This window comes from Notechis scutatus, chromosome 6, assembly GCF_049901735.1.
Source record: "Notechis scutatus isolate UNSWTSFEM ecotype Mainland chromosome 6, rNotScu1.2, whole genome shotgun sequence".
In the NCBI taxonomy this organism is placed as follows: domain Eukaryota; kingdom Metazoa; phylum Chordata; class Lepidosauria; order Squamata; family Elapidae; genus Notechis; species Notechis scutatus.
In genome coordinates, this window is record NC_142014.1 from 19,569,742 (window position 1) to 19,583,368 (window position 13,627).

A 13,627-nucleotide genomic window follows, 5' to 3' on the forward strand; every position below is an offset into this window, starting at 1 on the left:
ACATATATACTCATGTATTGATTTCTTCTGGAATTCTAGCCTGATATCAACATATGCTTCCAGGAACGGATCCCTGCTTCTGCTCAGGTATTTAGAATGGGTGAAAAATGGTAGAAGATATGCTACTATGTAATAGGCGTGAGCATAATCTTGGAAGACAGGAGGAAGAGCCACAGCCTTGGCAATCGTCTAATAAGAGAAATCTGATACCAGAAGAGAGATAGCGGGTAGAGAAAGCATTTCAGAAGGGAAACCTCCCTATTTCTCTGGAATGTAAAGGTGGGGTAGAGGGACAGTGCTTTCAGACTTACAAGAGTCTTACTGTAAATTTACAGGAAATGTAGTATTAGCACTCATGGGTTGGGTTTCCAGTCTGAACCAGAGATGGTATTCAACAGATTCTGACCAGTTCTGGAGTGGAAATTTTGAATAATTTGGAGAACTGGCAAATGCCACCTCTAACTGGCCATGCCCCCATCTATTCTTTGCCTCCCAGCTGATCTTCTGGGTCTTCTTTGTTGCCCTGCACAGGAGAACAGAGCTGGAAAGTAGGTTAGTAAGGGCCGACGCACTATCCTTTCTTCACAACTTATAGGCAGATAAAGGATTGCTGCTGGATTTTTATCAGATACATTTTGGGCATCTTAGTATACTGGAGATATTACCTTCAGTGATACGATGGAATCAAATAGATCAATCTTGCTATTCCTTTTATTTAGTAGACATGCACACTTCTCTTTTTTTTTTCCACAGGGCTTTTCCTTTCCACATCAATTGTATCTTGCCACAAAATAGTTAAACAAACTAATGCTGCACTCCTTTCCAGTTTTGACAAATAATTACTTAGATGCCATTCCTTGTTTACTTGTACATTCTAACCAGAGATTTATGATGTTTGGGAGAACGTTCCAAAACATCCTGCTTTGGCTTCAAACACTTTTTACTTAATTCAGTTGCAATTCGCCTTGTTATCCAAAATGTTATAGCAATATAGCATTTCCTTGTGTGACTTGTCTTGCAAGCAGTTTTAGATATTTACAATGACTGCAGTCCTTTTCTGCTTTTTAATGCTTATAGATTAATTTTATACTGTACATAATTAAAAGAGTATACTTGAAAATATATCAAATGCATGGGTTCATTGTGTGCGCCACAGTTTAATAAATTTGATAAACAGAAATTAAATGCACATACAATTTAAACAAAGCCAGACTAAAGCCCCAACACTTAAACCATTATACAAAAACCACTTTTACTACCCGTAAAAGAACTATGTTAATAACAGAATCTAAAAATGGGCTTGTTTTATTATCATAACCCAATTCCTGCTTCTATCCATCATTAAAATATTCTGAACTTAGACTGAATGGAAAGCAAACTAGTTTGGCGATTACTGTGTGCAGTATACTTCTGACTGAACAAAGAAAAACTCAATTTCTTTGTACTCACGGAGAAAGTGCTTTTCCAGCAAGGCAATTTCCAAGTGGCCTTTGATCTCATTTAATCTGTCAGACTCTGTTCTGTTGTAATCGGGAACTCCTGTCGCCATGATGACAGTCCCAGGACCAGCCTACGGAGAGAGGGAGGGAGGGGAGGGGGTTATAAGAAAAGAGAAAAGATGCTGGCAGCTCAGAAACCAATCTCTGGAGGAAGAAAAGAAGCAAGAGCATTCCACACACACCCCTGGCACACACTCCAAAATGCAAATACAAAGCAGTAGATCAGCAATGGTTTTCTTTTATTTACTAGTTTATCTGGGGCAAACCAAGAGCTGGGCAGAGCCATGTACAGCATTAGCCTGCTGACATGAATCAATGGAAGCTTATGAAAGGAACCCTATCTCCCTCACGGCGGCGTGTCTCGCATCAGTGCGCCTGCTCAGACCTCCACACCAAATGCTTTGATTTCTGCAGCAAGAAACGTCATTATCTAAATTCCCTCTGATTGGCTAGAAGCTGCCTCCAAATAAGGATCCTTCCAAGTCAATTATGGGCCATGGTTTCAAGAGGGCCATTTAAACAATTAGGAAGTCCGTAAACTGAAGAGTGCGGCACTCAGGATAAACCCTCTCTCATGAATATGCAAGAACAGTTTGAGGGGATCAGGGAGGGTGAGGAGAGGGGGGAAAAAACTTGCAATGTTTAAAGATTCCTACCACTGTAATATTCTTGAGATATTAACTTTAAAAACTTCAAATCTCAACAAATAAATGCTCTGTCTTACATATTGGCAAAAAAAATCAGAAAATAAAATACAAGCTGAATAGTCAAGATCTTGTTGATGACCCAAGCTCTGTAAAGGACCTTGGAATACTCACCTCTAATGATCTAAGTGCTAGAGCCCACTGCAACTACATAGCCAAAAAGGCATTAAGAGTTGTTAACCTAATCCTACGTAGCTTTTTCTCTGGTAATATCACACTACTAACCAGAGCATACAAAACATTTGCTAGACCAATACTCGAATACAGTTCATCAGTCTGGAACCCACATTACGTATCTGATATTAGCACAATTGAGAAAGTCCAGAAATATTTCACAAGAAGAGTTCTCCACTCCTCTACTCGTTGGAGAATACCTTATGCCACCAGACTTGAAATTCTAGAACTAGAAAACCTTGAATTACGCCGTCTTCGGTCTGATTTAAGCATGGTATATAAAATCATACATTGCAATGTCCTACCTGTCAATGAATACTTCAGCTTCAACCATAACAACACAAGAGCACACAACAGATACAAACTCAATGTTAACCGCACCAAACTTGATTGCAGGAAATATGACTTCAGCAATAGAGTGGTCAATGTCTGGAATACTCTACCCGACTCTGTAGTTTCTTCCCCAAACCCCAAAAACTTTAACCTTAGACTGTCTACTATTGACCTCACCCCTTTCCTAAGAGGTCTGTAGGGGGCGTGCATAAGTGCACCAACGTGCCTACTGTCCCTGTCCTATTGTTTCTCTTATTCTTGTTTTATTTTTCTTATATGTACCCATTTCATGTATTCACAACTATGTATACACTTATACTTATTATCTTGTAAACAATTGGTAAATCAAATAAATAAATAAATAAAATAAATAAATAAAAATACACAGAGAGAGAATAGGACAGATAATGCAGCATTACAAAGATCAGGACAGATTGATATGCTCATGTAGATTTGGGTATATAAATATATAAAAAATAAATAAAAATACCAGGGAGGGTGTGTGTGTGTGTGTGTGTATATCAATTTCCAAGCAAGACAGAAGCTATACGGTTGCAGGAACTGAGCATGGCTAGTCTAGTGAAGAGAAGGATCACTCTATAAAGCCTTAGTAAGACCACAGCTAGAGTACTGCATCCAGTTTTGATCACCACACTATAAAAAAAGATGTTGAGACCAGTGGTGCATTTCAAAAAAAAATTTACCACCGGTTTGGTGGAAGTGGCTGGGTGCACATCCACACACTTTGCGTGTGCGCGCATGCCCGATGCACACTTTGCACAGGTGCAGCGGCTTTCCAACTCACCTCCTACAATCCTGCACACCCCCTGTTGCTTCAGCAGCTGCCGTGCAGCGGTCTGCTATGCCACGCAAAGCAGATGCGCTTCCAAAGCAGGACATAAAAGTTAGTATGGGAGCCTGGGGGACAGGTGGGCCCAACAGCAGAGAGTCGGAAAGAACGGGTTCGGTCTCTGCTGCTAATCGGCGCTACCGGCCGGGCGAGCCGGGCCAAACCGGTAGAATACCACCACTGGTTGAGACTCTAGAAAAAGTGCAAAGAAGAGCAACCAAGATGATTAGGGGACTGGAGGCTAAAACATACGATGAACGGTTGCAGGAACTGGACATGGCTAGTCTAGTGGAGATAAGGACCAGAGGAGACATTGATAGCTGTCTTCCAATATTTAAGGGGCTGCCACAGAGAGGAGGGGGATCAAGCTATTTTCCAAAGCACCCGAAGGCCAGACAAGGGAAAATGGATGGAAATTGAAGGAGAGATTCAACCTGGAAATAAGGAGAAATTTTCTGACAGTGAGAGAAATCAACCCATTGGACAGTTTGCCCTCAAGAGGTTGTGGGAGCTTCATCACTGGAATCTTTCAAGAAGAGACTGGAGTGCCATCTATCAAAAATGATGTAGGGTCTTCTGCTTGGGCGGGGGGGTTGGACTAGATGACTCTGTTAATCTGTAATTCTGGTTGTAAACTATGATTATCATAAAGCACATCACCACATGTGACTGGGCCTGATTTTATTACCTTTCTTGTGACTGTGGTTAGGCGAATATGATGGTCATTAAGTGACCCACTGTTTGCAGTGGTTTTTTTGTTTTTGTTTTTTGGGGGGGGGGTTGCAGGAAACCAGACATAAAGACTTCTTTCTGGAAAAATTGTCATAAATCATAGTCGCAGGACCTTGGGGTGCTGCAAACAGCTACAAATGTGGCCCCACTGCCAAGCTCCTAAAATGCGGTCATGTGACTTCAAAAAGGGTGATGTTGTGACTTTGAAGCCAGGTTGCAAGTAGCTTTTTGTGGGGGAGGGGCTGTCCATCAAAACTTTGAATGGTCATTAAGAGATCAGTCATAAATTGGGGACTACGGTATAAACTTAAAGAAAGGAAGAGATGCATATGTATGAGAGGGTGAATGAATGCTAAAACATCTTGTAAGAACAGATGGCTATGCATGAAAGGAGCTAATAGTCAAGGCACAATTGTTATTCTATTAATATGTTATATATTAATATGTTAAATTATTGTTCCTAAAGCTGCATTTGAGATTAGAACATGTCGCGTAGGGATTAACGGGAGCTGATAGCAGTTCAGTGGGAAAACTGGTGGGAAAAACAATGCAGACAACAAAGTTTGCCTCAAAACGTATCTGTGTTATTATGACGTTTAAAATGATATCACTTGAAGGTAAATATATTGCCACTGATAATTATAGTTTTTCCCCTTCCGGGAAAATGGTACTGTAGCAAGAGATGTAGATAAGTTAGAAAGGATGAATCTGTAAAAACTACATTTCAGAAATAAAGAATTAAGCAGAAAATTCAACCACAGATCTGCGAGGAAAACATATACATTGATCAAGAATTATCTGGGCAGCGATGCATTTTTCCCACTTTTTAAACCTATAATATATACACAAACATTGAAAGTAAAACTGAAACATGTGCTAATATCCTTGTTTAGTACATTTAAATATAGTGAAGCTTATCTCCGATGCAAATGCAAAAAATTCAGACCTAAGAGCTTTTAATTTTATAGTGGGATATTTTCTTTCAAGGCATTCAATATACATACATCTAGAAATTAATTTTCTACATATACCCCCTCCCCCAACATTTTAGGAATATGAATTCCTATGCAGTCCTTTTATTTGTCTCTGCATGTTAAAAAGGAAATCAGAATCACTCCTGTTTTTATCTTTTTTTCTTGTTTTATGGAAGATTGGCTATGCAGTCATCTGTGGAAAATAACGTCGTATCATCAATGGCTGACCTAACAGTAAACAGGCAGGTAGGCTAGTGTCATTCTGAAAGGCTAAAATTGTACTCCCGTTATCTGCTTCAATGCTTTTACTGTGTTCTGAGAAATGGTGATACTTCAAAAGGAGCCACTGGGAATCACAAGTATTTCTGCCACGGAAATCAGGGTTAAAAGTATGCAGATTGAGGTACTATCAAGTGATCCAGAATCAATATAACAGAATTCAGTTCCATGTAACTGGATATAATTCCACAGTCAATTCTAATCGCCATCCCCTATTAAACTACAAGAGGCCAATGCTTCAACAATAAAAATGATGTAACAAGTTGTATTCTGGGCTTTTATTTTTACCCCAAATTCCTATGTTCCCATCAGTCTTATTTTCTTATTAATACACCCAGATGCACAAATGGAAAGTTACACTTGCTTAGCACTTAACTTTGTCCCCATAAGATATTAATCTAACTTCACAGTATTTTAAACACATCAACGTAGAGTTCTTAGAAGGTGAAGCAGAAATGACTTTAAATTATAAATGAAGGCAAGGTTTTCACATAATTACTGAGGAAAGGGACATTTAGCATGCCTGTTCAGAAATAAGTACCCTGGGTTCAGTACCTTTTCAAGCTATAATTTTATATTGATTTATCTAGAAAGTAGGACTGAAGGAACTCAGTCAAGCTTACTTCTGAGCCAGACTATTTAGCAGGAACAATCCGTTCTTCCAGAGTCACCTTCTCTCTTATAATTTTGAAAACTGCACAACTTATTAATGATTTGAGAAAGAAATCACATTAAAACTGCAATACAAGCCCTACATAAAGCTTTATGTAATGGAGCCTATGGTATCTCCCCAGCCTGTAAGTGCTGGCAGAGTTGATATATTATGGGTTCCTATTATGTAAACAATGTTATCTATCAGGACCCAAATGGGGCCTTGGAGGTGCACTTTCCATTTAGCTGTCCCAGCCTTTTGATATAGCCTTCCATCTGAAATTTAAGGGAATCCTACCCTTCTAGCCTTTCAGAAGCCATGATGAACAGGCTCATTACATAAGCATTAGGCTAAAATGGTGGTTCAGTCAGAAGGTTAATAGTTTGGTTGGTCTGGTGCCTAGTGAAAAGGATTGTTCTGTTTTTGTTCTATTGCTTTTATTGATTGTTATGAGATGATGTAATGGGTATTGGGAATGGCTTTGAGAGACGGAAGGCATGGGCCACTACTAAGGCAACGCTCAGATTGTTTATTTGTCGAGGTAGGCCCAAAAAATAATGGTTTACATTCCAGAGATCTAAAGGACCTGGAAGATGCAATCTCGGAGCCACTGAATATAATATTTCAAAGCTCTTGTAGCACAGACGAACTACCAGAAGACTAAAAAAGAGCTGATGTTGTTCCAATCTATTAAAAGAGGAAAAAATGGATCCTGGAAACTATCAACCAGTCAGCTTGACATCAAAACCTGGGAAAATCCTGCAAAAAAAATAATCAAGTGGAGAATTTGTGAGTACCTAGAAACAAACAAGGCAATTGCAAGATGAAGACATGAGTTAGTTAAAAGCAGATCATGCCAGACAAATGTTATTGCCTTCTTTGACAAAGTGACTAAATTACTGGATCAGGGAAATGCTGTGCTCATGGTATACTTGGACTTTAGTTAGGCCTTTCACAAAGTAGACCAGAGCCTATTTCTTGGTGAGAGAACAATGTGGAATAGACAGTACCACCAAGAGATGGATTTGCAGTTGGCTGAATAATCACACCCAACAGGTAGGCCTCGATAAGACTATATTTATAGGGGGGAAGCATGTGGTGGGGCACCTCAAGCTTCTCTCTTGGGTCCGGTGCTCTTCAACATTATCATAAATGATCTCAATGAGGAGATAGAAGGTGAATTCATCAAATTTGTAGAAAAACACCAAGCTGGGGGGCATTGCTAACAAGACGAACTCAAGATTCCGAAAGAACCTGACAAAGTGAACACTGAGCAACAAGATGCAGTTCATTGGTGAGAAAAGTAAGGTCCTACACCTAGGCATTAAAAACTAAACATATAGGTATTGAATAGACAGTAACTGGCTCGACAGTAGTAACTGAGAGAGGGATTTAGGTGTTCTAATGAACCACCTCTTAAGTATGAGCCAGCAATGTGCTACAGCTGCCAAAAAATCCAATGCAGTCCTAGACTATATCAAACCAAGGATAGCGTTTAGATCACAAGAATACTGCACTAGTGACGTCACAGAGAAGAGCAACAGAGATGAAAAGACATCTGGAGCAGAGGTGGGATTCAGCAGGTTCTGACCAGTTCTGGAGAATCGGCAGCGGAAATTTTGAGTAGTTCAGAGAACCGGCAAATCCCACCTCTGACTGGCCCCGCCCCCATCTATTCTCTGCCTCCCGAGTCTCAGCTGATCGACTGGGTCTTCTTTTGTTGCCCTGCACAGGAGAACGGAGCTGGAAATCAGGTTAGTGGGGTGAGGAAAGAATGGAGGTTTTACAGTATCCTTCCCCTGCCACGCCCACCAAGCCACACCCACCAAGCCACCCCACGCCCACGAAGCCATGCCCACAGAACCGTTACTAAAAAAAACTGAATCCCACCACTGATCTGGAGGTTAAACCATACAATGAACAGTTAAGGGAACTAGGCAGGCCTACCCTATCAAAGAGAAGATGCTAACACAGAGAAGAGTGTCAACTTGCTCTCCAAAGCACCTGAGGGCAGGACAAGAAATAAAGGGTGGAAGCTTTTTAAAAAGAAATGGAACCTAAAACTAAGGAGAAATTTCTTGATAGTGAGGACAATCAATGGAACAACTAGCCTCCAGGAGTTGCGGGTGGTCCATTGCTGGAGGTTTTCAAGAATAGACTGGACCTCTGAGGTCTCTTCCAGCCCTTGGGGTTGGTTTGGGCCTGCCCCTGACAGAGGGCACTATTACTATATTATTTATGTTATGTTTTCTTCATTTTTAATGCATTGCGTGTGGTTTTTTTTTTTTTTTCTGTATGCTGGTCAAAGCCAATTGGAACTGAAATGCAACAGAAATCTTAATGCTGTGATGAATAAATAATTGAAAAAAAAATGTCAGCCTCAGAATGTAGATCAGTTCAATAAATCAACTCCACATTAAGACTAAAATGGCTTTTTTTTTTTATTATATTGGCTATAGAAGCAGAATCATCCAAGTCTGACTGTGTTTTCTTTCTTCTCTTTGTTATTATACTCATGTGAATTAGGGAGACATATGTCTAAGATGTTTACACATACTTTCTTCATCGTTTAGGCTTAAGCAATATGTTTGCTTGTTGCCTTGGCCTCTCTCTAAGGCTCTACACACTTTATTCTCTACATTTCTCTTTATTCTCTTAACTTAAACAGTTGTCAAGCCCAAGCAACCCCACACCCACATGTGTAGAATTCAAGCATTATTATATTCTGCCTGTTATACAGGAACCTCCTCAGACTGGTGGCCTTAGCCTGGGAACAGATAGATAAGGCTTTATGAAGCTGAAAGTGGGGGGGGTCCATTTTGGATCTCTTGTGGCTCTGTAAGAACTCAAAAATAATTTTGCCCTCCCTTCTTCCTGGCTGAGTGTCTCCCAACAATAGCTCAAATCAGAAATTGATAGGCCTCAGTAGCACTTAGGATTAAAGACAAAAAAACATTCTTCCGAGCATGCCAGGATGCATATGGAGCCCCTGGTCCATAACACCGTGGATGTGTCTTTTCCTGACACTGCTTCAACTGCAGAGGAAAAATGGACAATCCCAAGGAAAAATGTAGCTGCTTTAAGGAACTGCTTGCAAGGGCTAAGTTAACATCCTGACATGTTCCCCAAATGCCCTTTTGTCCCTCAAGTCTAAGTGACATACTGCCGTAGAAGTTCACACTGCAACTGTCAGTTTTATAAATTTCAATCTTTTTTTCTGATTGGGGAGCTTTTTTTTTTATTACTTTGTGTACTATAAGGCAGCAGAGAAGTATTTCAGCAATTAATATTTTATCCTTCAGTTAAAAATTGTCAGAGAGGGAATTATGCAATACCTAATTTTAAGAGACAGAGGAACAGTTAAATCTAGCAGCGCCAACGTTAATTAAACTTCAGCAAAATGTTGGAAAGCTTCTATATTCAACAAGCTTCTATTCTATATTTGGTGCAACAAATCTTTTTCTTCAGTCATATCCACCCACCGTATTATGCAATGATTCTCAACAGTTAAATTGCAAAAATGGGAGAGCCCGAAAAGCTGCAAAAGAAATTTCACTCATTTCACTGATATGTAGCCAGCTTACTAGCATCCAGATATGACAACAAAAGCAATGTTCCTTGAAATACTTGAAATCCTAAGTTGCATTAACGAGGGATACAATCAAGATCAAGTGAGGTACTAATACAACTGTATAAAGCCTTAGTAAGACCATACCTAGAGTACTGCATCCAGTTTTGATCACCACACATCTTTGTTGAGATTCTAGAAAGAGTGTAGAGAAGAGCAACCAAGATGATTAGGGGACTGGAGGCTAAAACATACGATGAACAGTTGCAGGAACTGGGCTTGGCTAGTCTAGTAAAGAGAAGGACCAGGGGAGACATGATAGTGGTCTTCCAATATTTGAGGGGCTGCCACAGAGAGGAAGGGGTCAAGCTATTTTCCAAAGCACCTGAAGGTCAGACAAGGAATAATGGATGGAAACTGATCAAGGAGAGATTCAACCTGGAAATAAGGAGAAATTTTCTGACAGTGGGAACAATCAATCGATGGAACAGAAATTGCCCTCGGAAGTTGTGGGAGCTTCATCACTGGAGGCTTTCAAGACGAGACTGGACTGCACCTGTCAGAAATGGTGTAGGTTCTGCTTGGGCAGGGGGGTTGACTAGATGACCTACAAGGTCCCTTCCAACTCTGTTAATCTGTATCTGTATCTACTTTTATGTATTTGTTTATACACACTTACAAACTTCGTATACCACCTATCTCAGAGGCTTAGGACCATTAAAATAACAATATCCACACAAATAAAAACCCCCAGTGCAACAAATCCCCAAAATATAACAGAGTTAACCTGAATCCCCTTTCAACACCAAATTTTTAATGGAATATGTAGTTTTAACAATCTTGAGAAAAGTTAGCTGGATGGGAATCACTACAGAACACTGTTCCAGTGCAGGCCACTATCAAGAAAGAATGCTTTCAGAGCCCTAAACTCATGGAGGGTGGGGTCTGTACAGTGGTGGGATTCAATTTTTTTTACTACCGGTTGTGTTGGCGGGGCTTGATGGGTGGGCCAAGGGAAGAATACTGTAAAATCTCCTGTCAGAGGTGTATTTGCCAGTTCTCCAAACTACTCAAAATTTCCACTACTGGTTCTCCAGAACTGGTCAGAACCTGCTGAATGCCACCTCTGGGTCTTTACCTTCTCGAGATGAATGCAGAGAACAAGAGAAATGAGTGCTGGAAATGAGAGAGCTGGTTCTGAAGATACACAGAGGCTTAAACCACAAAGAGATTTGAAAGTTAAGGACAGATCTGATTATACCAGAAATGTAAAAAAAGCTTCTGACATGTGATGGTTGGGAATGTCAAGGCATGTCAAACTCGATTTCATTGAGGGCCACATCAGGATTGTGTTTGACCTCTGAGAGGGAAGGTGTGGCCGGGTGTGTGTGGCCAGCTTGATGTCATTCACGTCAGAGGTGCCTGTGGTGGCCTGAGAGCTATGCCAGCGAAAACGGGCTCCCAAGCTCCGTTTTCAGCTGCGATGGCCTCTGCCACCCTCTGCAAGTGAAATTGGAGCTCAGAAGGGCTGCAGGCAGCCCTCCCGAGCTCTGTTTTCGCTGGCAGAGGCACCACAGGCCAGTTCTTTGCTGTTTCCCAGTGGCCCCGTGGGCCAGATCTAAGCATCCCATGTGCCAGATCCAGCCCATGGGCCTTGAGTTTGACACCCCTGGTTAAGATGCTGGGGTGATACAAAGAAGACTCACATTCAATCAAATGCCTGAAAGCTCACTTGGTGACCTTGAGCCAGTCACTAATTTAGCTGAACCTTTTTCAAAGGGTTGTTATTGTAGGGGAAAAATGAGAAAAAAAATAATATAGCACTTTCTAAACTTCCTGGATGAATGGTAGGATATAAATATAATAAATAAAATATTCCCTGTGTTTATTCAGTGCTTTTGGTCTATTATGTGAGTTGTCTGGTTTTGGCTTAATCATTAAACAAACTCAGCCACTGTGTTCAGTAAACCAATCCAGGTTTATGAGATATTGTATGTGGAACGCGGTTAACTCTGGCTTATTCGATGAAATTTAGGGAGCTCTGTGAACAGAGTGGTTTAAAGAAACATTTCAGCATCCATTTCAGCTTTATTTTGCAATAAAGCTTTATGGAAGGGGGAAAAAAATGACTCAGGAGTTTCAACTCAACTCAGAGCTAACAAATAAAGCAAAAGAGGAACCTAAAACACGTATAAAAGAATCAGAAAGAAATAAAAGGTTTTTAGTTTTGTGAGAAAACCAGCAACAGGGAAAACAAATTTAACCATACTAGCCTTGGGAACGTTTTGCTTTGATGAACCTTCTAATTCACCTTTCAAGGTCACCTCATGGAGTCAATATAAGAGCTCATCTGTCCACTATCTTCTCATGACATGGCACAGAGCAAGTTATTTTTAACTGAGGAGTTTGGAACAAGCAAGTCCACAACATTTTAGAACAACCACTAGGGAGATCTTGTTACTTTCACTGTGTCTTGAATGTAAAAAAAAAACCTTTATCATATTAGTACAATTTAGTTGCCTTTGGCTGCTCTAGACTTAAAGACCATGTTAGTTCAAATAAAATAAAGAGATTACGTTTTTACTAAATTGTTATTTATATTCATTCTTCTTCAAACCTGAAATTAGAAAAAAAAAATCAAGTTTGGCTCTAATAAGAAAAAGCTCTTCACTCAAGGTCCAATACAGACTCTCAATATAGATTCCTATCTCAGAAAGATGCAATACGGAAGGACCAAAGTCACTTCCCTTCATATTTGCATTTTTTGCTTTTTCAGGAGATCTCCAGATCCAATCAGTATATAGGCAGCAAGAAAGACAAAATATGCCATCCTCCTCCTAACAACTGTTTGCATCAAATTCAAAGTTCTTTATAATTATATTTAGATGCAAATGAGTACATTACTGCATACATAGCGTATACATGCCCTATTTTTTAGTTTGGTTTGCTTGTTTGTTTGTCAAATTTATAAAATCACCTCACAATTTGTGAGTACATCAATAATTATAAAACAACCCAAATTAAATCAAAAGATAAAGATACAGCCAAGTCTGAGTGTAATATAGCCCTCTGTAAGGAAATCTCCAGATATACTGAAACATAATTGCCAATAATGGGTAATGAATTAATTAATTCTTAAGGAAAACAAAACATAGCTAAGCATAATGCATAGTTGGGGACCAACAAAAAATAATAATAATAAAGGTGGTATTCAGCAGGTTCTAACCAGTTCTGGAGAACTGGTAGCGGAAATTTTGAATAGTTTGGAGAACCGCCTCTGACTGGCCCCGCCTCCATCTATTCTCTGCCTCCTGAGTCCCAGATGAGTGACTGGGACTTCTTTTGCTGCCCTGCACAGGAGAATGGAGCGGGAAAGCAGGTTAGTGGAATGGGGAGGGAATGGAATTTTGCAGTAATCTTCCCCTGCCATGTCCACCAAGCCACTCCCACAGAACCAGTAGTAAAAAAAAATTGAATCCCACCACTGGCGCAACCACAATAAAATGTGCAAACATCTTAAGTACTTACAGGGTCTCTCAGTTCATCGTAGCCTGATGTACGAGGTATTTTCATAGGGATTTCATCTCCACATTCGGTATCTGAAGCATTGGGAGATTCTGCTAAGTCCGGGAACTCATCTCTCTTATGTCCTCTGAACCTTATTTTGTCCAGCCTCTTTAGCATGTTCAGCACTGCACCTTTCTGCTTTATCTTAACATGACGGTTGGCGTCCCTGAAGAACACAAATGGAAGAAGGAGAGGAAAGTATAAGATTATTGTAAGGACATGTATAAGTTCTGTACTGCATCAATCCCACAATTCTTGGCAGTGCCCAAGAATACCCAAAGCAATCTTATAGTCT

At 40.2% G+C, this 13,627-nt stretch overlaps 1 protein-coding gene across 2 annotated transcripts in view; it reads right to left on the bottom strand.

The window, feature by feature from the left end:
• The window catches only part of GRAMD4 (GRAM domain containing 4), a 92,571-nt gene that overhangs the window by 46,097 nt on the left and 32,847 nt on the right, over positions 1 to 13,627 (bottom strand). For both annotated transcript variants that reach the window (XM_026677654.2, XM_087969431.1), the window contains exons 2-3: positions 13,294 to 13,498; positions 1,450 to 1,570 (exon numbers count right to left, since the gene is read on the bottom strand). In XM_026677654.2, coding sequence (XP_026533439.1) covers positions 1,450 to 1,570; positions 13,294 to 13,498 — 326 coding nt within the window. The remainder of the gene's footprint in view (positions 1 to 1,449; positions 1,571 to 13,293; positions 13,499 to 13,627) is intronic.